Raw genomic sequence first — 27611 nt, forward strand, 5'->3', positions numbered from 1 at the left:
GAAGACAGTTAAAAATAAATATGACATACTAACTTTTCAAGCTCCTGTCTCGCGTCGCCCATGTTGTTAAGTTTCTCTTGTATATCGACACTGGCGTAGTGGCCGCTCTGCAGCAGCTGTTGTCCGAACAGCTCCAGTGCCTGGAAGGTACCGGCGCGCGCATCCATCTCCGTGCGATGCTCCTGTACGTACAACGCGTTATAGCTTGTGTTTTGTTGTTAACTTCTGTTATTGATTGTTTAAGATGAACAGAAGATTTTGTGTAGTCGTTTGAGAATATTTAGTACGAATCGGTTTAACTGATTCATGATTACCACTGTATGGCGTTCATGATTTTGTACTAGTAATTACGTAAAAAAAATACTAAACTTGTTTCAATAAGGTTGTGTTATTATTTACTCGACTTTCTGCATTTCAATCCCAATTATTCCAAGATTATACAAAACAGTGTTTACACAAAAAAAATCGGGTATAGGAAACAATTATTATATAAACACAATCCACATTTCATTTCAAAAATTGTTACAAAAGGAAAAATCCACAACACACAAAACCACCGAAGAAACAAAGAAGTAAACAACATCTAACAAATAATAAAAAAAATCGATAAACAACACACAAACAAAATACAGTCAGCTTCAAAACATTAACCAATTTGAATTTGACTATGTCGCAATAATATAATTAATAAAAAAAAAATGGAAGGAAATAACCAACATTGATCACCATAAAATAGAAAATAAGAATTTGTTATTGTAAAATAGTATCACCTGTCTACATGTTAGGCTATTCTTAAACTTAAGTGTTATTCTAACTAAAATTTTTGCCAAAGATTGTGCTTTGAACAGATAAAATTTACACAAAAATACATGGCCCTTTTTTGTAGCCTCAATCACGAACTGCACGAGATATGTGTGGCAAATGTATCGATTGAAAATTTCATCCGTCTGAAACACGATCATTAAATCTGGCTTGTTAAAATTATTTTCCCATCAAACTAAAATTTTTGTAGTGTGAAGGTGTCATTTCATGTTTTCTATTCTATTGGATTCAATATCAATAGCACATCGAGTGTAAGGTGTAATTTATATAATGCATATTTGGTGTGTTGTTTGATACACGGTAATGACACATTGACAGTCTTTATTGAAACTTTTATCAATCGAGATTTTAACCGCGATGGTGTAAACTTATGTTCTGAATTTATCTTTATAATAACCGAGTGTGATTTTGAACGTAATTATTTTGACTATTTAAATGATCTAATGTCACTGGGTGAAAGCAGTTTTCAGCTACAAGCTAAACTTAATGCGAATGACAGCCCGGTTACAATGATATTCAGTATATCTGGGTTAATATTGACATTTAAAACGACGTTTCAACCGAGAATTTTAACTGTAAGTAAAAATTGTAGATACACTCAAGCTACACTTATATTTTATATAATAGATGTAATGTATATAAATGTGTAGGCCTGAAAACGTATATGTTACGTATATACCACTGAAAATATGTATGATATTTATGATTTGATTTGAACCTTCAAAATTTAAGATCAGCAATAATTATTGCTGCGTAATTTTGATATTTAAATGTGGAGTTTGTAATAGTTCTTTGTTCTTTTAGTTTATATACCATTTTTATTATAGCTTTACATCTTCGTAAAATAAATAAAAAAAAAAAGAAAGAGCGCTCTCGCAATACCTATCTAACTAAAGACAACTCACCTTCCTTTTCTACTAGAAATATAAGAGCGAGATTAGGCATGGCGAGTGTGGCGTGCTTTTAGTTACTTAGTTTCTTTCCACCAATTATCTGTTAAATTTTTGACAAAGTTGCTATTTAAACTGGCTCCCACTAATATTGTGTCAAAAGCTTGACATATAATTAGAAGAAATAGCGGTGTAAATGGCAATACTGTCAAAAGTTTGCCAGACAATTAGTGAAAGCACTAGTTTAAAGGGCAACATCAAAACGGAGAGATAGTGTTAAAACCACTGGGTTTTTTCACCGTTCGCCCAGTCGTATATTTAATAGATGACCAATGTAGTTAAGATTCAAAACAAAAAACTGTCATTGTATCAATAGTGTAAAATTATTGTTAGGTTGGCACACATGCTTGCACTGCATCTGACCTGCGGCATAATGCCGTACCGCGCGTCTATCTCCAGCCGCTGGGTCTAGAAACACCACTTACTCATTATTCTCTACATATAGATTTTTACCACACATAAAATTAGTAGAACTACATAATATGGGAATTTCGTGTTGCTTGTTAACTAAATTTCTGTTGTGGTTACACTGGTACAACTCATCCCGAGTAGGACGTTCTTGATTATGAGATATAAGTTTCTAAGAGTGTATGATTTGTGTTTTGTTATTTTGTCGCCTGGTTGACATTCGAATGTGGTGTCAAAGTGGGATGTGTATAAGCATTACTATAAACAGTATTAAAATCGGTTCGTTAGAACTTGAGATAAAATTTGAACTCTCTCTAAGCTGCTTGATAACGTGGCGACGGATCATAGCAACTGATTGAACAATTCATAATGAAACAAAATGTTAGCAATAGAGAGCGACGTACCTGGTGTCTTTCGAGGAGAGCTTCGGCGCCAGTGACATCATTGGCGAGCTCGTCGGAACTTACTAACGCCATCATTGAGTTGATCCATGCCATCAAGTCGCGGTAATCAGAGAGGAATCTGAGGAATAATAAAAGGGTGTTAACTTATAGTTTTTTGAAGATGGAGTAAAAATGACAGTTCATAGCGCAAAGAGTTGCCCGGTTGCAAGCAGCTAGTGGTTGCAGTCGACAAATCGACCCCTCCTACGTAAAGTATCGTATGTCAAAATTGCCAAGTTTACAGGGGAGCGTTTTAAAGTTCTGAATTCACTGAAAGAGTGATCACCATAGATCATCTAACCGATATCTAGGATTTTATAATACTCTGTGAGTAATGAGCTTTGCCGAATAAAACTGAGAAATGCTAAAGTCACGTGTTATGTTCGTTTCAGTGAATTCAGAACTTTAAAACGCTTCCCTGTAAACTTGGCAATTTCGACATACCATACTTTACTTCGGAGGGGTCGAAATATTCTATCCACAGAAAGTTGGTCACACTTATGCAATAGATAGCCGAACTTATTTCATTCGACTCATCAACAGCCTTTTTTCAACAACAACAGCATTCGAATTGTTATTTTTTGTAAGTTCATTTTTTTTTTTTATTGTGACTCGGCAAAATGACTGCACCGCGCCTGATGGAAAGTGCGAATACAGTCCAGAGATGAGAGTAACGGATGGAAAACACAAATATCTTCACTCCGTCACTATCATTTTGCCGGTCTGGCCAAATGCTTCTTCACACTACGTTTGAAGGACCCGATGTTATAGAGGGGAGGGAATACATGCGCCGGGAGTTGGTTCCACAATTTGATGGTTCGGCATAAAAACGAATTGCCAAACTTTTTAGTGCGGGACGGTATTGAACTGACCGTCCATCTGTGGCAACGCAGTCGCCACTCGAGTCTCATACATACATTTGTCTATTAAAAATGCAAAGAGGAGACATATTTTCAAAGGTTTTCATTTTAATTCAATGTAGACAATGAAATCGACCTGTTCTTATTAAAATGTATATGAATATAAATTGATTTCGATTGTAGAAGGCTGAACCTAGTGCGAAAACGCTCTTAGACTGCAAGAAGAACGGAACTATGGAATGGAGATTGCAATAATACCTCTGTAGATCATATGAATCGAGAAGCTTCTCCTTGCGAGCGTTGGCCCTGGCTTGCAGTTGCTGCCATGCCTCGTTGATTTCCCTTTGCTTGCTGTACGTGGCATCGGCAGAATCTCCATGGGTCGACATCAGACGGTTAGCAGTTTCGTCCAACTGACGAATCTTGTCGCCTAAAGCGGCTAAGTCGCGCTCGAGACCCTCGTGCTTACCTGTCGACGAATAGTTAGATTATAACATATTAGCCTCATTTACACAGTCATTCTATCGCGTGTGATCAGGAGCCTACATGATTGCGCGCGGGAAAGCCTGCACGCGCAATCCACGATTACCTGTTTGAAAATTTTGAAGTTAACGTTCTTTCGCGTGATTGCTCGTGTTAGTTTTTGTTACAACGGAAAGAGCGTCCGTGTAAAAGCTAATTGCGCAGGATAGATCGTATGAAACTGCCGCGTGATAGAACGCGCGATTGCGCAGTCTTCCCCTTTTCCTTCAACGTCTTTACACGCGCGATTCTTTCACAAAAAATCTCAGTAAGCGACATCTACGTTAGTTGAGACACCTGTAAAGGTACCGGCTGCGGTGAGAAGGTTATTCAAAAATCTCTCACTAGCGGCGACGAATGCTGAAAGCAGTACAATGATCTATAACAAAAAACACATAGGAGAATTTCGACAACTCGGTAACTTGACTCGTGGCGTAGTTGGTAAGAGCAATGCTAAGGTGCAGCGGTCTCACCGGGTCGAATACGTTTTTCTATGTGTCCGATCTTTGTATCATCTCAAGTAACTTGTTAGCTTCTATATACTAACGTTGTAAGGTCTGCACGGAGCGCAAGTCCTTGCCGAGGTCATCGGTGGCAAGCGCGGCCTCCTTCTCGGCGATCCAGTCCTTGGTCTCGTCGACGTCGCGGTGGAAGCGCTGCACCTCGTGGGCGGAACCTAGCTGCGCCGCGCGTTCTGCTGTCAGCTGCTGCAGCGACGTCCACTTCGAGTTCAGCTCCTGAAACAACGAAAGAGTGACGATTTGAATCACCGTAGCGACATGCATCTATGATTAATGCTACGAATAATTATCAGATTTAGAGTAAGCATCTCACCTGCATCTGCGTCTTGATTTTGAGCGCTGCCTCAGTCTGTCCGACAGTCATGAGCTGGACGGCGATCTCGTTCATCTCGGCGAGGCGGACCTCGTTGGCGCGCAGGTCGTTCTGGAAGTCATCGAACTTCTTCTGCATCACCTCCACTTGCTCCAAATCCTCGCCCACGTCTTGCACTTGCGCATGCATTTCCTTATCCTTGATCCAGGTGGCGAGCTCAGCGGCCTCGCGGACGAGCACGTATGCCTTGACGGTCTCGTTGAGCTTGTTTTGCCTCTCACGAGCCAACGCTAAGAGATTGTCATATTGGGCGTCAATCTAAAAACAATAATTATCAACATTGTAGGACTTCTAAACGACGGTTGACGGTACCTAGACTACCATAAGGACGACTGTAACAAGGACATCACCTGATTTTGTCTGGCGGCGATGGAGCTAGAGTCGACGAGGTTCTGCTGCGAGGAGGAAAGGCCGGCATCGATCTTCTTCACGTACGCTGCAGGTACGAAACCTTGACGGTCGTTCACCTCCACCTTCCACCAGTCCTAGAAAAAAAAACCAGTTTGTTATTCCCGTATCTTCAACACGCTAATCCGCATGGGACTTCATTTTGGAATCATCTATCAAGTACATCCTATTAAAATGAGGAGGCACACTGAACATTTCTCCCTCTAGATAGCGCATGAATGCTAGTGCTGTTAGATTACCTGCCGTCGTAGATTACTTGCTAACTTTCAAGTTAAAGTGCAAAAAACGTTGAAATTGTACACAAAGGTTGATATATACAATGTTTTAGTATTTTTATAACATCTTAAGAATATATGCCACCACGAATTCACGCCGATCGATTTCAAATCTTCAGACGCCAACAATTTTATGATGGGCGCACATTTCTAATACAGACAGAATAAAAATCTATTCTTATATAATGAAACGTACGATCATATTAGCCGAGGAACCACGAAGGGAAAGAATGAATAAATTTGGTTTCGTGGATTCAGCGTAATATCGTCTAAAATGTTTGTACTAAAGAATAATAAAATATTATTTTAAGAATCAGTAAACAAATAGTATTGTTCGATAACAAAACAGCGCACGCCGTCCTCACCCACATGACCTTACAATGCTCTGGTTGCGATCATAATTAAACAAAACAAGCAATTGTTCGTTTAAACGTCTGAGATGGGAGTTTACAAATGTTTCATTTATAGAGCATATCTGTCAACTAGATTAAATATACATAATAAATTGTAAGAAACGTTATTTTGGGACAAGTCAATACTATAAAATATCAGAAGCATCCCATCACGCATGTCTCTTGGAAAACATGAACCTCCGCTTCCTACGCGCCTAATAAACCTCTACTCGTGTTAGTGTTTCATATTATATGCGCGGTAAATTCTTGTACCGGTATACTCTTGGTACTTTTAAATTTGGTTTTTTTAAAGGGCATCCCCAATCTGATCGCAATGTGTTTACTGGCTACATCTCCCCACGTAGACATCCATATTCGCTCGGAAAATGTGTGCCTTCGATCTATTAACAATCAATCTACTTCAATCCACATTTATCTAGCGTACGGCATTGGAGTGGAATTCTCTACCTGCAAATCTGTTCCCCGAACATTATAACCTGGGCCTTTTAAAGGCGAAAGTGACAATGCATCATGTACTATATACATCATGAACTGCCTCCGTAGCCGAACGGTTACCATGCCGGACTGCCACACAGAAGTCCCAGGTTCGATTCCCGGGCCGGTAGAAATATCTGTATGGCCTACATTTATTTCTCTCGTGAGTTTGGGTGTAATTTGTGGTTGTCTATGTGTGTGTCCATGGCACCCGCGATACAAGGTTTCCCTAGTGCGGGGCTATATTGAGTGAGTGCGTTATTATTACTATTATTAATTTGTTGTTGTCTATGTGTGTGTCCATGGCACCCGCGACACAGGGTTTTCCTAGTACAGGGTTTTCCTATGTTGAGTGTGTGCGGTATTATTATTATTATATATATACAAGTGTGCATGCTTTATCGTCACTTTCCACCAGGTGAGATGCGCAAATGCGCATTTATTCCTACAATAAAAAAACACCCTTTTCACATGATTAAACTATAGAAACAATCTGTTTCGATCCATCACTAAATCAATATAATATCAAGTCGCCTAAGGGCGCATTTACACCGGGTCGTCTGCCGACCTTCGGCTGACTTCTTACTATTTACACCGGTAGCATGTCGCCTTCGGCGGGCAAGCGGAAGTCGCCTGACGACTTTGTGTAAATGCGTCATAATTACTCTGTATAATAATCAGGGTGTCTTCTCTCTTTCTTCGTCTGTTGTCTGTCCGAAACAATTACTATCAAATAGGTAATACCCATCGAGTATATAACCAGAAATAGAGACGAAATGTCATTTAATTTGTTTGAAAACTATTCTGCCATTTGACGGGTGTCGTCAATTGTTTCACTTGAAATAGACCAGTTTAACTTAGCTTTGCTATAATGGAGGAAAATTGCAAAATTATATATTTAAAATTTAATTACCGATGAAATTTGATTCCGTTTGTTTTGTAATTAGATGTTTTGCTGTTTTTTCTACCACCGAATTGAACAACCCCCATTGTTAGAGATCATCTTTATTACAATAAATACAGAATATTTTTGGAATATACGGAGACGTACACACAGGTCAGTTGTTGGCGCTGTCTATATTTCAGTGCAAGCGAGAGTTGATATTTATAAGTGATGTATCACTGATGAGTTACCAGGAACGTATGGACCTTATTTCATCTCTATTTCTGGTTATATACTCGATGGTAATACTCGACCAAATCAAAATCTAATCTCAAGTATGAAGCTTCATTCGCATAATGCGTCTTTTTATTTGGTAGAGTGTTACTAATTTGACAGTCATCGTGTCAGATGGATGTTGGAAAACGAGAGTACAGGGCCTGTCTTCGACGATCGTAGGCAAGTGTCGGACCTATTGTACATTGTATGTATATATATGTACATTGCATAAAATTGGTAATTCTACGTTTTCAACTGCTCAACATACAATTTAGGCTATTTACACGATGTGTACTCCACAGCTGTTTAGTTTACCATTGACAAAGAACGTGTCACATTAAACAAATGGAACATTATACAGGATGTGTCGTCGTACAATATGAGTTATGTTCCCACTATGAGTTTATTTTGTAGTAGTGTTTCTAGTATCAACAAATAAATAACACCAATATTTTGTTTAATATGACATTGTGTACAATTATAATTGAATGGTTTAAAAGGGTTTATTGGAAAAGGTAACGTCTTATCATATCAATCTTAATGCTTATCACATCGCCTACTTGTCGAGAGTAAGACGAGCCCACAATCGTAAACATAATTTGTGTCTTAACGCGAAAATATAAGAACTAGATATTGTACCGAAATAAATTAATATTTTTCTTAAAAAAACCGACCTCAAAAGTTTGTGGCATTACATCTGTTTGCCAAGTCTTATTGAAATCGATTACCGGAAAGTGCGCCACACCGGATTAATGCTCCGGCCATAGCGGCGGCCGCGGAACCGTTCCGGGCGCGAGAATTTTTGTAATGTACGGGTTCATATGAACCCGGAACGCTTCCGAGGCCGCCTGAAGAGAGAATACCTGTGCCCTCTTTCCACCAAAAAAAAAATCATCAAAATCGGTTCATAAATCGCGTAACATACACACAAAACAATACAGTCGAATGGAGAACCTCCTCCTTTTTTAAAGTCGATTAAAAAAAAATAGTTTTGAAGATTTACCTGTTCTGATCTTTACAAATTGAAACTATTTCAGATATCATTAGTAACAATAGAACCAATTAACATCCAGTTTCAATTTTCCTATAGACAATAACAGAAGTGAGACAATAAACGTAGTATGTGATGAATAATATTCACATCCAAAGAAACCGTGTAGAATAAACAAAGACGGTATACATAAGCTAAATTTACATTAGAATTGCACTGTACGTTAAAAGTAATATACATAAGTCACACTGTCGCGCACTAATTCGCGATTTAGTGTTCATTTGATAACTGCTAATGCCTTGTTAATAATTAATTACAATATAAGTAAAAGGTAAGATTTCGCAAGCAGTAGAGCCCTTGTGAAAGAGTTCGTCCAGAGAAATACTGCCACCTTACCTATTTCTGCCACAAAGCAGTTATGTTAGCATTACTGTGTTCCGGTTTTGAAGGGTAAGGGTGCTGGAGAAATTACAGGCACATAGGACTTGTCAACTTATGCCTCAAGGTGACATCAATACGAAAATGTTGTTATATCACACGTTGAAATCAATATCGTCACTAATCGAAAAGGTCAAGTTTTTATGAAAATAAGTTTAAATTTGAAAAAGCGAGACTTTCGTTTAGTGACAGTATCGTTTGGAATGCGTGATATTATGTCCTTTTTAAAGGTTACTTGGGAAAAAACCGATTTATGGAGAAAAGTTTGTAATTTGGTTTGTGGTACAAAATATACTTGTTAACACTACTATTTCCATCTCTTTAAGCAAACACACACTGTTTTAACCGCAGAAGTTCGTAAAATATAAGTAGACGTTAAAAACTTACATGGCATAAACATTTCTTCCTAACTCTCCTCCTCGTAAAAACATTATCCAGAAATAAATAAAAAATCCAACTAAGTACAATCATTTTCACACACTTCGTTAATATCACGGCTATATCACAGAAAGTTTACAGTATTTTTTTACGTGTTACATTTTGTAAGTTCGTTCGCGTACAGACATGATCGTTTGATGACTGTCTTTTAAACTGAATTAGAACACGTTACATAAACGTATACGGCTGGCAGTGGAAACAAATTTGATATGCGGATCATAATGATATTCATAACGACACTGAAAAGTTACAGAGATTCGTCTTTTTAGTTATTATTTTTCATTACTTGTTTTTGTGATAACGACGAAAAACTTTTAAAAGCTAGACGTATAAAGATTGTTTTATGATACTAAGCGAAGGGATGATTGATTTATTTTTATTTTATTTATTTAATTTCTTGTCGGAGAACTGACAGACAAACAGTCACTTAGAAAACCAAGTAAGTTTTCAAATTCTGATGATGAGTTTTTCACTTCTGCATTATACACATCACATATCACAATAATATTTTAAAACCTCATTAATGTTATATTTTATCTAAATTTTAAGAACGCATGGTGGTTATTTTAGTATTGCACAACAAACGATCATTTTGCGTGAAAGAATTATGAATACTAAAGATGAAATTATGTAGATAAGACGGGTGACAAAAACCAGATAGAATAACAGTGTTATCTATGGCGGGTAATTAGAGGCTTTTGCGATTTGGTGTTAAAGACGGATAGAAAGAGTTAGCTTGACAGAGTGACCGACGGGACGGTACTAACAAGAAGGCAAGCAGAAACATATTGATAATACATGAAAAACTTAAATTGGAACTTTAGAAAACCCGATACAAAACAGTGTTTCTTTTTTTTGGATACCAAGTGCCTAGTCGTGCGCCTGATGGGCAGCTACACGCTTGCCCGTAATAGTTGCAGTGCCATTAAGAGCTTTAAATCGCACTGATGAACTGCCTCCGTGGCCGAACGGTTACCATGCCGGACTGCCACAGAGAAGTCCCAGGTTCGATTCCCGGGCCGGGAGAAATATTTGTATGGCCTACATTTATTTCTCTCGTGAGTTTGGGTGTAATTTGTGATTGTCTATGTGTGTATCCATGGCACCCGCGACACAGGGTTTCCCTAGTGCGGGGCTATGTTGAGTGTGTGCGTTATTATTATTATTCCTGACATATCGTCGCCTTACTTTCTGCAAAACTTTCTATTTATTTTAAATTTCTTATCAAGGGTGTTCAATTGGATGGAATACTTTAAGAGTAGGTAAAAGCCAGTGTATGAATATGAAAGAAATGTGATGTGAAATCGGGCTGCAAAATTTGTGTACACAATTAATTTCTAGAATTTCGGTAACCTTGTGCTTTAAGATACGACTTTAAGTAAGTAAGGCGACGATATCTTACTATTCGTTTTAACGGATTTAAAAAATGGAGGTTAACAGTTCAAGTGTATTTTTTTGTGTATTTTACGCGATTATTCTGACATTAGCAAATTGAACCGATTTAGACGATTCTTTTTTTGTTGAAAAGGGGATAAGTCAGCAGTGGTCCCATTAAAATTTGAAGGAAATATTCCACCTCTTAAGAATGGCAAATTAGGGATTGAATCCGATTTATTGGATATCACCTACTTTCCGATTAACCGATTTCAATAAAACCTGGCAAATAGACGTAAACTGTCTCCGTGGCTGAATGGTTGCAATGCAGGTCTGCCACACAGAGGTCTCAGGGGCCTTAGCATGAACTCTTATTACAGTTCAGTACAGGGTCGTATCGTCTAAAAAGCGGAATGATGATATACACTTCATATAGCGCTGTCTCACAACGATTCATTTTCAAGTCAAGTTCTAAACTGAATCGTAATAAGACTTCATGGTAAGGCCCCAGGTTCGTTTCCCGGGCCGGGAAGAATATTCGAATGGCCTACATTTACTTATCTCGTGAGTTTGGGTGTAATTTGTGTGTATCCATGGTACCCGCGACAGGGTTTTGCCTACGGCGGGGCTAGGTGTGTGTGTAATTCCAGAAACTTTTTAAGTAGGTTTTTAAAAAAAAAGTAGTATGCAATACTGTTTTGCCAAACGTTACGGACGTACCATGATCCTTCTAGAGCGTTTTAAATTCTTTAATTTGACTACGAGAAAATGGTGTTTGCTGACCGTTGACCCATTTTAACTGCTTTCTGGTTACATAAGCCATCTTCACACTAAACCAACACATGTAAAGGTAATCAAGTAAACAAAATTGATAGTTTCTTGTCAAACGTAAGATCAATTGCTCCATACAATCCTACAGTCCTTTGTCATTGACATTGAAATAATTCGAGCGTAAAATTGGCGGTTGTTTATCGTAGCGCGGCGCCGAGCCCTATTAATTTAGAATGGTTTATGTGTCAACTGAGCTGAATATGAAATAACGTTTCAATGATATCGGGGCGTCGATTATCTTAGATGGTACTTGGTACTTGGTGTAACGGGCTGGTGTATAACACTGAAGAATTTAAGAAGAACATATAAGAATCATATTCAACAATCAGATTCAGAATGTTGGGGTGACAGGCGCAGTGGCGTGCCCCTCAGATCGTTGCGATTTAAAGCTCTAGTGGCACTGCAACTGTTACGGACAGGCGTGTAGCTTATCATCAGGTGCACGACTTGTTCGTCCCGTCACTTGATAGTATTTAAAAAAAAAGGAATTATGGTACTTGTCTGGCAATTGTGATGACATTCCATTATAAATATTTCTACGACGTAAAACAATATTTATTTGTAAAAATTATCCAGTATAAGTCAACATCACATCCGTCGATTAGGTTGCAAAGCAAGAATGAAGCACGCTTTATTTATATGAAATCAAAGTTAAGAACAATCTCTCTAATTTACATTTTATAATAACATATTTAAAGATTATATAGTAAATATTTCAGTTGTTATCAGTTCATTTAAATTATATTTCTATAACACGTAATTGTTTATTTTACTGTATAAGTTCCGTTTAGCAATTTATCTCACTTTTGCACTTATCATTTATATCACATATCGTAAATAATATTTTAAAACCTCATTAATATTATATTTTATCTAAATTTTAATAACGCGTGCTGAAGTTATTTTAGTGTTGCACAACAAGCGACCATTTTGCGTGAAAGAATTATGAATACTAAAGACGAAATTGTGTTGATAAGACGTGTGATAAAAACTGATAGAATAACAGTGTTATCTATGGGGGATAATTAGAGGCTTTTGCGATTTGGGGTTAGAGACAGATAGAAAGAATAATTTGACAGAGTGACCCACGCGACGGTATTAACAAGAATGTACGCAGAAACATATTGATATTACATGAAAAACTTAAATTGGAACTTTAAAAAGCCCGATACAAAACAGTGTTTCTTTTTTTTTGGATACCAAGTGTCGGGACGAACAAGTCGAGCTCCTGGTGGTATATAGTTTGACTTACTCCTGTAACAGTTAATAATAATAATAATAATAATAACGCACACACTCAACATAGCCCCGCACTAGGGAAACCCTGTGTCGCGGGTGCCATGGACACACACATGGACAACCACAAATTACACCCAAACTCACGAGAGAAATAAATGTAGGCCATACAAATATTTCTCCCGGCCCGGGAATCGAACCCGGGGACCTCTGCGTGGCAGTCCGGTATGGTAACCGTTGGGCCACGGAGGCAGTTAAAAGTTAGAGTTATTTATGGACAGGTGAGATTTATATTAAAATTAACATCATGGTAGTAAAACATTATAATATTTACACTATCAATGCCTTACTTTCTCAAACAAGTATCTTATATATTAGGGGTTAAAGTATGAAATTGCCGTTTTATTGCAATAGGTTCTTTGAATTTTCATAGAATCTTCATGGTTTGAGGTTTTCGAATGAAACTTTTTTCAAATGGTTTCTGTGATTTTTTTTTTTTTAAATTTGGAACATTTGAATATCGACTTTCAATTGTTTTTGTTATTCAATTTAGACAAGAAAGATGGATACTGCGAAAATTCGAGTGATTTTTGAATACGAGTTCCGACGCGGAACTAACGCGGCAGAAACAGCCCGCAATATCAATGCTGCGTTTGGAGAGGGGTCTACTAATGAACGCACCGTGCGATTTTGGTTTAAACGCTTTCGTGACGGAAATTTCGACTTAAAGAACGAGCCACGAGGAAGACCACCCACACAGGTGAATAACGATGAATTAAGAGAGATAGTGGAAGCCGATCCTAGTCAAACTACCCAGGAATTAGCGGCATGGTTTAACGTTACCTTACCCACAATATTGACTCACTTGCGTCAAATCAATAAAATAAAAAAATACGAAAAATGGGTGCCTCATGATTTGACTGATCTGCAGAAAGAAACGCGTGTTGAAACTTGTGTTGCCTTGTTGAACCGGTACAGAAATGAAGGAATATTGGATCGAATTGTAACATGTGATGAAAAGTGGATTCTTTATGATAACCGGAAAAGAAAAATGCAATGGCTGACCCCAGGTCAAATACCACAACAGTGTCCTAAAGCAAAACTTACCAATAAAAAGGTAATGGTAACTGTTTGGTAGTCTCAGCATGGTGTTATTCACTATAGTTTTCTCCGATCTGGTCAAGCAATAACGGCAGATGTCTATTGTGCCGAACTCCGAACCATGTTGACAAAACTAGCAGTAAAACAGCCCCGACTCATGAATCGATCTTCACCATTATTGCTCCACGACAACGCGAGGCCTCACACAGCACGAGAAACCATTTTGACTCTTCAGGAACTGCAGTTAGAAACCATTCGTCATCCTCCGTATTCACCAGACCTTGCTCCAACGGACTACCATTTTTTTCGTGATTTGGACAATTATCTACGTGACAAGAAGTTTTCTTCCCAGGAGGCAGTACAAAATGCTTTCACACAGTTTGTGCAGTCTAGATCGTTGGAGTTCTATCGCAAAGGCATTAATAACCTTCCCATTAGATGGCAGCAATGTATAGATAATAATGGCAACTATTTTGATTAAATAAATTTGTTAAAAATTTAAAAAATAAACAATTTAGATTTTCAGTACAAATCGGCAATTTCATACTTTAACCCCTATTAGAATGATTCAGGAGATGGCAAAACTTTACATTTGTTTTAAATTTGTTATCAAGGGTTAATAAAGTCAATTTGGATGCAATACTTTAAGAATAGGTAAAAATTAGTGTGTGAATATCATTGACTTACAAATAAATGGACGACGGGTTTAATACAAAAACCACGAAAAAAATGTCCCAAGTCAACCTATTTAAACGTAGTGACATGTAAAGGAATATGACAAAGCTAAAACGTTGAATTTAAATTGTAATGTCATCGCAGTACTGTCTAATTTTGCTTGCTTCGCTGTCAGTCGAACAAACGAAGACTAGAGCGTGAATGACGCTCTGTATACGATTTTAACACCCTATAAGTTCGGACACGTTTTAGCGCGGACCCGACGTTCATATAATTGTAAGTCAATGGTGAATATGAAGGAAATGCCATGTGAAATTAGCCTGCAAAATTTGTATACACAATGCAATTTTTGCATTTCAGTAACTTCGTGCTTTAAGATACGAGTTTAAGAAAGTAAGGCGACGAAACGGAAAATTAATATTGGTAGACAGGATTCGTAGGGATTTTGTATCATCTTATGCGTAAGAGACATATCTTATTATTAGTAATAACTTACTAACTATCATACCCTAATATCTGTTCTTCTGTTTCATTATTTGTTGAAAATCAATAAGAGACAAAAAATTAAAGCGAGTCATAGTCACAACGTACAAAAATATTATTTTTTTATATAAATAAGTGCGCATTTGACCTCCATCTCACCTAATGGAAAGCGGTGATAAGGTCGACGATGTAGCATGCACACTTAAATGGAAATATGGCTTATTCTTGTGACTAAAAGTAATCTTACCTTGTTATTAGAGTTGAGCAAAGTGAGCACATCGCCCCGTTTCATGGAGACCTCACGAGGTGACTTCTCCGCATAATCGTAGAGGGCCACCACGCACTCCTTGCCCGACACGTCCACTGCCGGAGATTCTTGTTGCTGCAGAAATATTTTACACATCACATTTTGATTCCACGTGTAATTATTAAATGTAATAAAAATTTGTTTTTAATTTCCAAGTGGTGTAAATTACTCAATATTCCACACTTTACCGCCATGTAACAAAGTGTTACAAAACACAATACAGATAGCATTTATGGAGCCTGTCGAATGAGAGGAAAGCATTTTTAACAATAGAGAAATTATTATTGATGTAACATATTATTACAATCTATGTAAACATGTTTTTAAGTATTATACACATTAATATAATCAATATAGTTTTATTTATTTGTATTTGTTCTGGTATCTATATAGGCATGGTCTGTCTTTTTCGAAGACGGAGTAAAATGACATTTGCAGGCATTGACTTACAAATAAATGGACGATGGGTCTAATACAAAAACCACGAAAAAAATGTCCCAAGTCAACCTATTTAAACGTAGTGACATGTAAATGAATATGAAAAAGCTAAAACGTTGAATTTAAATTGTAATGTCATCGCAGTACTGTCTAATTTTGCTTGCTTTGCTGTCAGTCGAACAAACGAAGACTAGAGCGTGAAAGACGCTCTGTATATGATTTTAACGCCCTATAAGTTCGGACACTTTTTAGCGCGGATCAATGTTTGCAGGTAACTGTTTTCACAAAATTTTAAAACGTCATGTACTTGTTGTCGACAGTTTAATCGATAGATTGTGACAGGACGTAAACTTTTGCCAAAAATGAATGTTACGGCGTTCCAATTATTACTAAATTATGTTATTGTCATTGACTCTGGTCAGCGTCACCTAGATGTAAGACGGAATTTTGACCTTTGAAAGAATTGACACAACCACACCGTAAAAAGCGAAAATGGCGGACAAAGTTCAAATAGCCACAATGTGACTACAGTTGACACGCGTGAGACGCTAACTAACCATTTCTACTGTACTTATTGTTCTGTGTTTAGTAGCAACACCGCTCCCTAACAGTAAAGGAAAACATTGGTATACATTTATCACTTGTGTATGATTTAAGACTTACGCGACAAGCGTTCGCCTGTTCCCTCAGCGATTTGATAGTGTTCCCAAAAGCTTCGAGATCGGATAGAAGAGCCTCATGTTTCTTGAGCAGCGCCTCCGAAGAATCCTCATCCTTGCCGTAGTCCTGAGCAGTCACCATCGGCTCCTTCTCCCGCATCCACGACTCGGCTTCGTTGGCGTCCGCGAAGTATTGTTGCGCTTGTAAGGAGTCTTCTAAATCTTGTTTGCGCTGAATAAGATAAACGTGAAGGTTAAAAAATGGACACCAGATGCTGTTGTCCAGAGATCGGTCACGGTCATCGGTCACTGAGTCGGTCACGTCGCGAAACGATTTACCTGGAGCGCCTTCTCCTGCAGCTGTGACCACTGCTGTTGCAGCTGGTGCAGGCGGGCGGCGATCTCGTCGGCGGCGAAGTGGCCCGCGTCGCGCAGCGCGGTGCCGGCGGCGTGCACGGCGTCCACGCGCGCCTCGTGCTGCGCCATCTCGCCCATCACGGCCTGGTGCTTCTTCATCAGGTTCTGCACGCCGATCAGGTCGCGACCTGCGCCAGCCGTTCTTTTATATTCGATTCTACATGAGCGTAGCTGTTCTTATAAGTGGGCGCCGAATGAGGAAGTATCGAGCCCGCTTTCCGGTAGGACCAATTTGAGAAATGAACATTTCCAAATTGGTTCTGGTCTTTGTAGTGACCTGGAGTGATTACGCCTGTTCTGGCACTCATAATACAGTGGATTCCCCAGTTTGAGAACAGATAATTGATGTGTTTCTCTAGCACATTATCAAATTGTATATTATCCTATAAGTCCCAGTGCCGGGTAAGGGACTTCTCTAAAGAGGTGGGTTTCCAAGGGCTGAGAACTGTGTGATTTTATACATTTCTATTTGTTTTAAGGTCTGTTTTCCCCTTAACAAGTTACCTCGGTTAGTCGAGGCGATGATGGGTTCCTTCTCACGGATCCAGGCAGCCTCGTCGTCAAGGTCGCGGAACAGCTGTTGAGCCTGCAGCGAGTCTAGCAGACGACGCTTGCGGATCGCCATCGGCTTGTCCAAGGCAGTGTAGCGGGCTACTAAGGCGTCCTAGGAAAATTCATAACAATGAAAAAAATAAATAAAGAACAAATACAAAAAATAAAAAGTATATATTAGAAAGAGCTCTATGTATGACAAACTTTGAAGGTACTTACTGAAAGTAATGCAAATACTTTCCAGTATGTGTAAGCAAACATATTTAACAGAACCGAGTCAAGGAGCGGTACAGCGTCTGCAAGGAAATAAAGTTATATAAAAACAACTTACTCTCTTAGCTTTGATATTGTCAGCGTCAAAATGCCCCTTCTCGATGAACTGCTCGGCTTGGCTTTTTATGGCTTCGATGCGTTCCGCGTGCGAGCTCACATCGGCTTCGAGTAAAGCATGCTTCTTTTGTAGATTCTGGACGCTGGTGAGGTCCTTTTGGGGAAGAAACATAATTATTTAAATATTTTTTTTTTTTACTTATATGACAACAGTTTTTAATCGCTAAACTCATCCAAAAGTAATTAATGTGTATGTAAATATATGACGAGAGTGAGTAAGCTAAATTATCGATCTCATTGTCTCTTTTCATCAGGTGCATTCTACCACCACCCGGTGGTTACAGTTGTTACCCTTAAAACAAAAAATGCATAATTCAAACGATAAAAATTTAAGTAAATTAGTTAGCTACTCTGCGAACCCAGTGAAAGTTAGACCGTGCAAAATAGGTGCGCTTGTGTTGAATTTTTTACGCAGTTATCTTTCCCACCCTCTCTCTGCATGAAATTAATTAAATAAATAGCACAAACGCAACTGCAATCACAAGCATCACTACCAAAAATATACTCTACACGTGTTTCGCTTTTTACGAGGTATCGACACTCGGTCGAAGAATGAGCTCGCTCGAAACGGTTGGCCATGGATGAAAGGTGAGAAAATAATAATACTAACACAACCAGACAGCCAAAATATTACACCAAGATTCGCTCTGAAGCGCAGACTCGTGCAATAGAGGTTGCTATATTACAAGTATTCACCGGAGCCAGTACTCGAAGATGACCGTACCAAAATCTATTGGGATCGATCCATTATCACGAACAGGACTATTGTTGCGAATAAGCCTGATATTGTGATATTGGATCGATCGCTTAATAAGGTGAACGAGATACCTTTATATGTCAATAGTGGGTTTGTTATTACAAAATGTTTCCATCTATACTTTTTGTTTTTCTTTATTCTTTGTTTTAAATTTTGACACTGCGATGCTTTTGATTGCATACTAAACTTTATGTAAAAATAATTAAATAAGGTCATCTGATCAATAAGAAAATATATTATATTACCTTAGCAATGTGTATGTATGTCTGTGTGTGTATTAAATATTTTATTACAGTTCTGTTTTAAACCGTATACATTTTACGTATGGGTGTATGCAAACAAAAACTAATATGATGATATTACTAATACACGAGATTCGAAAATTATAATTAAAACAAAATTCAGAGATTCATAAATCTTCTATGTAAATTACTGCAACTAAACTCTAAGTAAAGCGCATCATGTGAATCGGCCAGCCCTATATCTTTCTACATAAGTTTAGTTCATAGTGACACTCCTAGGGACACGGAAAAAATATCGATACTTTTTGGTATCGAGTACTTTTCCCTCCGATACCGATACTTTTGTACTCGATACTTTTCAAGTATTAGTACTTTTGGACAAGTATTGCATCGTTTCGAATAATTCCTACTTAGGACACCTCATATCATAACGCAAGCCACCTAGTGATTTTCTTTTAAATGGCAACCTTTATCACAAATTACTTGGTTGTATGCCATGCCTCTTTAAAAGAAGTTTGTCCCTTCTTCAGAACGTTTGTTCTCAAAAGCAGGCAATACAGTATCCAAAACAAGAAACAGACCGTCACCAAAATTTTTTTTTTTCATGTGAACAGAGGAGGTGTGGGGTAATTGGAAATTTAAGTAACACAAATTATGTGAAATGACGATTGATTGAATTGACCAATTGATTCAATTAATCAAATTCTTTTATTGTTTCAATTAAAAATCATAAATCAATAAAAAAAATACAAATTCATGCGTTTTATTGTGCCTTTAAGTGGTGAAAATCGGCAGGACAAATGTATCGATACTTTTATGAGTACGATACTTTTGATTCGATACTGTGTCCCTAAAATCCGTACAGGAACCATCTAAGTCAGGTCCTAAGCCCAGATCAGCCCGTTTGCACGGACTTCATCCAGCTCTCAAAAGGCTAGTGCCCAGGTGCACGTACAGCACCCTCCCTGTTTTCCAGATAGGTACCGGAGCTGTATGCACGCTTGCAGTTGCGTTCTACACAACTAACGGTTGCCACCGCTTTTCAATGCTTTGCAACGGTTGTCACTTTAGGCCAATGTGAAACATAACAACGGTGACAACATAGCCTCAACCCACCTTGCCATAATCCTCGGAGAGCAGCTGTCCCTCCAGCTCGGAGAGCCAAAGCTCGACGTCCTCGACGGTGCGATTGTACTGCTGTTGCTGAGCAGCCTCCTGCAGCTTGTTGCCCTTCAGCTCGCTCGCGGCCACTAACTTCTCCCATAAACCTGCCATGTCGGCTACGCGGGACTCGATTTGAGCTGTACAACAAATTGCAACAGTGAGTAGCTGCTACAGTTCACTTGAGACTTCAAAAATGACAACGGAATAAAACAAGAGGGAATGTCAATAAAACTAGAACGCTCATATTCGCATAATCTTGCGTCGCAATTGCGTTGCACAACACTGGTCGTCCCAACGCACCTTTCATTATTATGCGAATGTGGTGCGTCCGTACACGGCAAGCGGCGGTCGCGTACACATACAAGCCGCGCTGTTACTTTGTGCGGAGTTACCATACTTCTCTTTTTTACTATGGTTATACTGACCTTTAGCAAAGTGTTCCTGGTCCAAAAGCTGAGCGCCAGCAGCGGTGATCTCGTCAATGCGAGGCTTGTTCGCCTGCAGCTCCTGCTCGAAGTTCTGGTGTTTCTGCAACTTGCCGTTCAGGTTCGTTGGGTCCAAGTACGAGTCGTCAGTCGCGAACTTCAGCTTCTCATTTATCCACCCTGAAAGCAACACATCAGACATCTTAACATTAGATTTCCTTCAATGCATGGTTACCCTCAATCAAAAGGTCAGCCTTTAAACGAACATTTTCGAAAAGGGTCCACTGAAAACCAGCGCTGTGGCCCTGCCGCAGTATTAGCTGAGCTGGGTCCTATTCAGTGCAATAATACACTTTTAATACTAATTATTAATATTGTACTCCACGTGTATTGTGCTGAATAAATTACATTTCTTTCTTTCTTTCTTTCTAACTAATAACAAACGTCCATGTACGTTTGAAAAAAAAACCTTATTAAAATGAAATATGTGCACTTTTGTTCAAAACTAGAATTAAACTGAAAACTATTGAGAGTGCATATTTAATACGGATGATGTTCGTAAAAAGTTTAGATATTTTTCACCATACTTGCTCATGTAAGTAGTAGTATAACGGGCACCAAAACTAGGCCATTTTTTTATCATACGGCCCTAGAGCGGTTAACAGGTTTTTTGTTTTATTTCTACTCCCGCCACCCGCTCGGAGCGCGGATGCCTCGAATGAATATTTAATATTATTATTATGTTGATTACATTTAAAATTAAAGAGTGGAGTTCCACAGTCTCTAATTACTAATTACCACAGTGGAATAAAGGCGTCATGATACGAAGTTAGCGCCAAAGATTGTAGCTCTGTTAGCGTTCAAATACATCAATACGACAACTTATAGACGCGACAACAGCATTTGGAAATATTCATGATTCCCGAATTTACCGGATGTTATTGTTTATTCACTACAAGTGCTTACCTTTGGTCTCATCGCAGTCTCTTTCAAACTGCTGGTACTTGTAGGCGTCTTCAAGCAGCACACGACGTTGGTTGGACTTCTCAAGAAGAGCTGCGCGGCGTTCCAACAGCTGGAAATTATATTATGAGTTTAGATCACAATAGACCTTTTGGCACTTTCAATAAGGGAGTCACTACACTTATTAACACGGAATCAGCTTCAGCCGATCAGAAAAAGCTACACGCAATAAGACCGCGAAGGCCGTAACGTGATACAGTCTTTTTTACTCTTGTTACATGGACATAACCTTTTTCCGACCGGCTTAATGCAATATATGAAAATAAAAACGAAAACAAAGAATGTAACGTAAAAAAATATCAAATGCCATATATGCCAAATGGCTCGTAAATTGCCAATATGACTGTGCACGTTATTCATTTTAACACTATTTTGCTAATTTGCTACAAGTGTAGTAGTGAATATAAAATAAACAAAATTAATAAGTCTTAGGCGTCAAGCTTCGTAGATATTCTGTAGAAACTAGACTCACCATTTCACGCCTTTGGGCGACGTCGTCAGCAGCATAGTGCTGACCCTCGATAAGTTTTGAAGCGAACTCGTCCAATGCCTTGATCTTTTCCTCTTGCGCCGCCAAGGACTTCTCGAAGTCCTCGTGTTTCTTCAACAACGCTTCTACTGAGTCTAGGGAGTCTCCCACATCCTCATTGGCAAGGAAGGCCTGCGAACAGAATTTCAATATAATTTTATTATGTCAGATATTTTGTGATAATTGTTATAGCTATTATGATGCCTGGTTTATAATTATTGTATAAGGTCCTAAAAATAACCCAATGAAACAAAGAGATGTTCCAATGGCAAAGTTCTTTGCTTTTTAAAGCTATTTTTGCAGTTGACCCCTGATGGACTGACTATCACATAAAAGGGCAAGTAGCAGGCCTGAGGGCGTCCAGGTGGACACGCACCTCAGCTCAAGGCGCTACTTGCGATAGAAGGACGTGCAAAAGGAGATAATCTAACGCTGAACTAGGGGAGATTCCTATATTGTAAATCACTGGACAGTTTTACAACTTTGACAACTTCTTTATGGCGCGTTTTAGAAAATACAAAAAAAAAACGGTTTAACGCCACCTAGGAGCTATGGTGCTGTGTACATAGTTTAGATTCATATCTATCATTTATCATGTTTATTTTAATACAAATCGTAACGACAATTCCATAAAAATATCACGTTCTAAGTTACGGTTCCAAGTCTAATATATAAAGTCGGAATTTTATGTGGTTGGCAACCAATATACAATAGAGTAAGTTGATTGCGTAATACGAAAGATATGTATGCTGTTATTTAAACCAATATTTTCACTAATTAACATGTTACCTGAGACAGTGTTGTCGTTTAAACTGAAAGTTTTCACGGTATTGCCGTTTAAAGCACTGTCTCTATTAATAACCTGTTACTTTTGGGTGACATTTATTACAAATACTGGTTATATATACAAGGTTGTCTTTCGTTTTACGCGGTTAACAGGCTGGAAGAAGATGACTAACCAAAATGCCCTGAGCAGGTTAAAAAGCGATCGCTTTTTATACTACATTTAAGGACAATTTATATGCTTCTATAATAAGATTCCGATTAACATTCAAAATTTGCCATTTACGAGGTTTAATACTGTAATGAAACAAAAAGTTTATACTAAAGCCTCTGCCCGTTTAGCTCTTGCATGTCTCGATCTGAGACGTTTAAATTGAATATAGTATTGTAATGTATCTCTCATGGGAACCTGGCTTAGGAACGAGCTGTAGTAGTAGTAGTAGCAGAAGAGCGTACCTCCTGCTTGTGCATCCAGGCGTCGGCCTGCTCGGTGTCCCTGTAGAAGAGCTGCAGGTCCATGCACTGCAGGTAGAGCACCCGGCGCTGCTCCCACAGCTGCTGCAGCGCGGCGTGCTCGCGCTGCAGGTTGTCCAGCGCCGCGGCCACCTCGGGCGAGGCGCGGTGCCCGCCCGCCACCAGCGCCTGCCCCGCCAGCGCGCACGCGCGGATCACGTCCTCGCGGGCGTCCATCTCGCCCTGCAACGGTCTCCGTTATCACCACCGCACCGCAGTACTACTTGAACTTCGTGCTGTTATGCGCAGATGTGCAAGGGTTGTCACACAACGCAAAAAAATTTCATTATTATCATTAACGTAACCATTTATTATTTTTGAAAACACAATAATGAAGTTATTGTTAAAAAAATAATTAAATATTTGCATTCAGATGAACAGTTTTAAAGCGGTAATAGCAGTGATTTTTATAAATATATTTTTAATACACATCCATCCTTCGAAGTATAAGCCACATACATAATTTATTATATACGTTTTTGTCTTTCACGACCTACGATAGAAGTTGAAATAATCATCTCGGCTGCTTTGGTTTCTGCGGCATAGGAGAATTTACTTTTTTTTTCATTACACATACACTTTACTTTTATAAATAGATATTATATAGGTAGGCAAGTATTACAAAATTATAGGAAAAACTTACCTCGCGTCAGAATAAGAATACATTTATTGCATGACTATAGGTAATAACATAAGGGTTTAAAATATTATATTGGTTTGTGCTCTATAATCTACCAGTAAAAGTGTAATACAAATCCGTAAAATTTTAAATCCCTGTTGTATTTCGTTGTCAATTTACAATCGTACATAGACCAGTTGTGCATTATATACTCATGAAACGATCGTAGAAGTCACTAGTATGTAAAACTATTTTAAATCATTCACGTACGTCAACCCTTGGCGCTCGTCAAGCAAACTCAGCGCGTTCGCTCGCATCGGCCGAAGCCGCCCGACCCCCCTCGAGTACCCCTTCGTTGTTCTGCGCAACTGTATGGTTTTTAAAACTGTGACCGTACCACCGATTCGAACTTCCCGTCCCCGACGTGTATACAGTACCTTGTGCTCCTGGTGCCGCTCGAGCAGAGCCTCGGCTCCGGGCACGTCCTTGGCGAGGTCGTCCGCGGCGATGAGCGTGCGGATGTCGCTCACCCACGATATCAGGTCCCGGTAGTCCGCCAGAAAGCGGTGCAGCGCGTGCGATGATTCCAGCTCGCTGCGGCGCTCCTGGACATCGACACGAACAAATATAGCAATCAATGATGTTGAGATTACTATAGATAATTACGTACATATTTCACCGCCCTGTAGCACACCAGTTATTCAGGACTCTTCGAACAACATATACAAACTACAAAAGTGAACCTTATTATAACCAACTAACAAATGAATTTACTCTATTTATTGCAATACCAATTGGTAGTGGTAATGCTAACATTATAGTTTGTTTATTACTATGCCAAATAATCATATTATTGAACATTGATGTTATTATAGTGTAGTGTGTTACTCCATATAGATAATCAATTATCTGGTTTCACACCAGAACCCAGTGATTTCTTGATATTTTATATAATTCTGTGAGTTTTTAAAACCCATCCATGCGTTTATTAAACCTTGTTTGCACATTCATTTCTAAATTTAGTAATTTTATTTTTCAATTTCTTCAATAGTGGTAGATCAGGTTCTCCCATTTAGCAAATGTATGCTTGTGTTGGGAAAGCCTTGCAACTTCCCTAAGCTTAAAACTGAAAATTTACAATAAATCAGTTAAAACAAACAAAAACAAAGTTATTACAAGTTAGTTAAATACGATAGAATGATATTTAAAATAGGAAATAACAACAAATGTTCAGTATGTAATGTTGGCGTGTGTGTGTGTGCATACTTACTGACATTTCAATATTCATAATTATTTCGTAACTATATTAGAAATTAGACCGTGAAATATCCTAAAATGCGAAAAACTGTATGTCAAGTCAATTTACCTTGGCCTTTTGCACGAGCGTCTGCCAAGCGGCGGTGATCTCATCGCGCTTGGCATGAATAGCAGGTGCGTGGTCCTGGTGGATGGCCGCCAAACGCGCTGCCTCGCCGTCCAGGGTCGACACCTTGTCTTCCAGAGCAGCCAGATCGCGCTCCACGCCTTCGTGTTTGCGCTGGAATTTATACCATATTTCAGTAAGTTTTTATACACGGCAAAACATAATCGTTTAAATGCAATACGAGGATCTGCAACGGGTACATAGAAAAAATCGCAATATCTGCTGATTCGATCTGATGAGGCAGTAGACGCTGGTCCAGTCGGATCAGCGGTTTTTTTTTTGTTTGTTCGATCTTTGTATCAATAAACGTATTTATTGAAATACAAAGACTATTTATTCATCGATTATAAAGACACATAGCGACATCTATTGGCATTAATTTAAAATTGTAAGTGTTTTATTTAAAAAACCGACCTTAAAAGTTCGTGGAATTACGTCTATTTGCCAAGTTTTATTGAAATCAGTTATAAGAAAGTGCGCGAAACCGGATTCATCCCCTAGTTTGCTACCCTTAGAGGTGGAATATTTCTTTCAAATTTAAACGGGACCAAAACTAAGGTACGCTCTTTCCAACAAAAAAAAAACTCGTAACATACCTACAAAAAAGTACAGTCCAATAGTGAACCTACTCCTTTTTTTTGAAATCGGTTAAAAATACTTTTAAAATGTATTCATTTTAGATATATAGATTGACCGACAACATGATCCACATACCTGCAGAGTTTGAACGGTTGCCAAGTCTCTTCCATAATCGTCAGAACCGAGCACAACATCCTTCTCGGAGATCCATGCGATGGTTTCGTCAGCATCGCGGTTGAATCGCTGGATCTCGTGAGCACCGAACAAACGCTCTTGGCGCATCAGCGACATTTGACGCAGGCGCTGCCAAGCTTCGTTCAGCTCCTGCGCAAATATTCAGTACCTTTTGTGATTTTAATTTACATTTAAATGGTTAAGTCATTTTCGTTTAAACTAAACTTCATAGACCTGGTGAAGGTTTCGGGAAAACTGTAAATCCAGCTGAAGATGGTGACGAAAAACTTTACTTACGTCCTTTCTCTTCACAATGGTCTCCCTTTCGGGATGTCCTTCGAGCACGAGCCGCTCGGCGAGTTGATTGACCTCGGTGACGCGGTACTCCTGCGCGGCCATGTCCTTTTGGAACTCGTCGAATTTGCGCTGCAGCACCTCCACGTGCTCTAGGTCAGACCCGAACTCGTCCGCGCATACAAACGTTTCCTACATAATATAATACATTTTTTACTATGTGCAATTCAAATGCAACACTGTGACCCACCGTGGTAAGGGTTTGTCTAATAACTTTTCTATAAAAAAAACCGATCTCAAGTAATATTGAAATCAGTTTGCCTAGTTCACCTGCTCCTTTTTTGAAGTCGGTTAAAAAAATTCCTATTCACTTTAGCCTTGTGTAGCCTAAACTTGAAGTCGTCCGGAAACAAAGTAAGTAAAATCCATTCTTTTGTTGTAAACATTAGGAAGGAAGAAGCAAAGTATGCATAGAGTGATTTGAATTTGTAATGCATACAAATTTATTTGAAGTGAGATAATCAATGAAAAGCCTGAGTTGGTAAGAGGGTTTGATTCATACGCTAATGAATCAACTCATATTCGATACAATGTTAATAGTTTAAATAAAAATAGAATTTCAAATCATCATTTAACCCACCTTGTCATGAATCCAGAACATAACCTCATCGCAATGTCTCAAGAATTGAACAAGCACTAAGGCCTGCTGCAGTTTCATTCCCTTTTCAGCCAACCGCGAGAGCAGCAGCTCCCATAGACGGTGCAACTCGTCGAGCCGCTTGCGAATCGTCTCCGACGCGAAGTGACCTCCGGAAATCATCTCGGTACCGGTGTTGTCCAAGACAACGATAGCGTTGGAATGAGCTGCCACTTCTGCTTCGAATGCTTGGTGTTTTTGGATTTTTGCCTGAAAGATAATACAGAAAATTTAGAAAAATATATTAATAACAAAGTACTATAAAATACCAAAAAAGACCAGTCAACCTTTGAGGAAAACGAAATTCACGAATGCGGCAAATTAAACAAAATAATAAATTAATTCTTAAATAATAACATACAAACAAACAAACTCAACATAGACATACGAGGGTCATTTGAAAAGTTCTTAGCCTGACGTATTTAATGAAA

General features: G+C 38.7%; 1 protein-coding gene across 2 annotated transcripts in view; it reads right to left on the minus strand.

The window, feature by feature from the left end:
• LOC113233231 (spectrin alpha chain) overlaps nt 1–27391 on the minus strand; it is a 46367-nt gene extending 18976 nt beyond the window's left edge. Inside the window, exons 1-22 of one of the 2 annotated variants that reach the window (XM_026468270.1) lie at nt 27124–27391; nt 26487–26675; nt 26151–26339; nt 25380–25550; nt 24451–24618; nt 23338–23577; nt 22042–22230; nt 21513–21621; nt 20547–20726; nt 20074–20258; nt 17900–18052; nt 17521–17680; nt 16939–17144; nt 16604–16831; nt 15443–15577; nt 5250–5384; nt 4840–5157; nt 4553–4742; nt 3742–3952; nt 2585–2702; nt 2136–2180; nt 34–182 (exon numbers count right to left, since the gene is read on the minus strand). In XM_026468270.1, the coding sequence (XP_026324055.1) occupies nt 34–182; nt 2136–2180; nt 2585–2702; nt 3742–3952; nt 4553–4742; nt 4840–5157; nt 5250–5384; nt 15443–15577; nt 16604–16831; nt 16939–17144; nt 17521–17680; nt 17900–18052; nt 20074–20258; nt 20547–20726; nt 21513–21621; nt 22042–22230; nt 23338–23577; nt 24451–24618; nt 25380–25550; nt 26151–26339; nt 26487–26675; nt 27124–27303 (3848 nt within the window). In that variant the 5' untranslated portion in view covers nt 27304–27391. The remainder of the gene's footprint in view (nt 1–33; nt 183–2135; nt 2181–2584; nt 2703–3741; nt 3953–4552; nt 4743–4839; nt 5158–5249; nt 5385–15442; nt 15578–16603; nt 16832–16938; nt 17145–17520; nt 17681–17899; nt 18053–20073; nt 20259–20546; nt 20727–21512; nt 21622–22041; nt 22231–23337; nt 23578–24450; nt 24619–25379; nt 25551–26150; nt 26340–26486; nt 26676–27123) is intronic. The other variant, XM_026468271.1, reaches the window with a different exon arrangement.
• Between the last annotated feature and the right edge of the window lie 220 nt (nt 27392–27611).

This window comes from Hyposmocoma kahamanoa, unplaced genomic scaffold (assembly GCF_003589595.1).
Source record: "Hyposmocoma kahamanoa isolate Upper Pololo Valley unplaced genomic scaffold, ASM358959v1 78, whole genome shotgun sequence".
NCBI classification, from domain to species: domain Eukaryota; kingdom Metazoa; phylum Arthropoda; class Insecta; order Lepidoptera; family Cosmopterigidae; genus Hyposmocoma; species Hyposmocoma kahamanoa.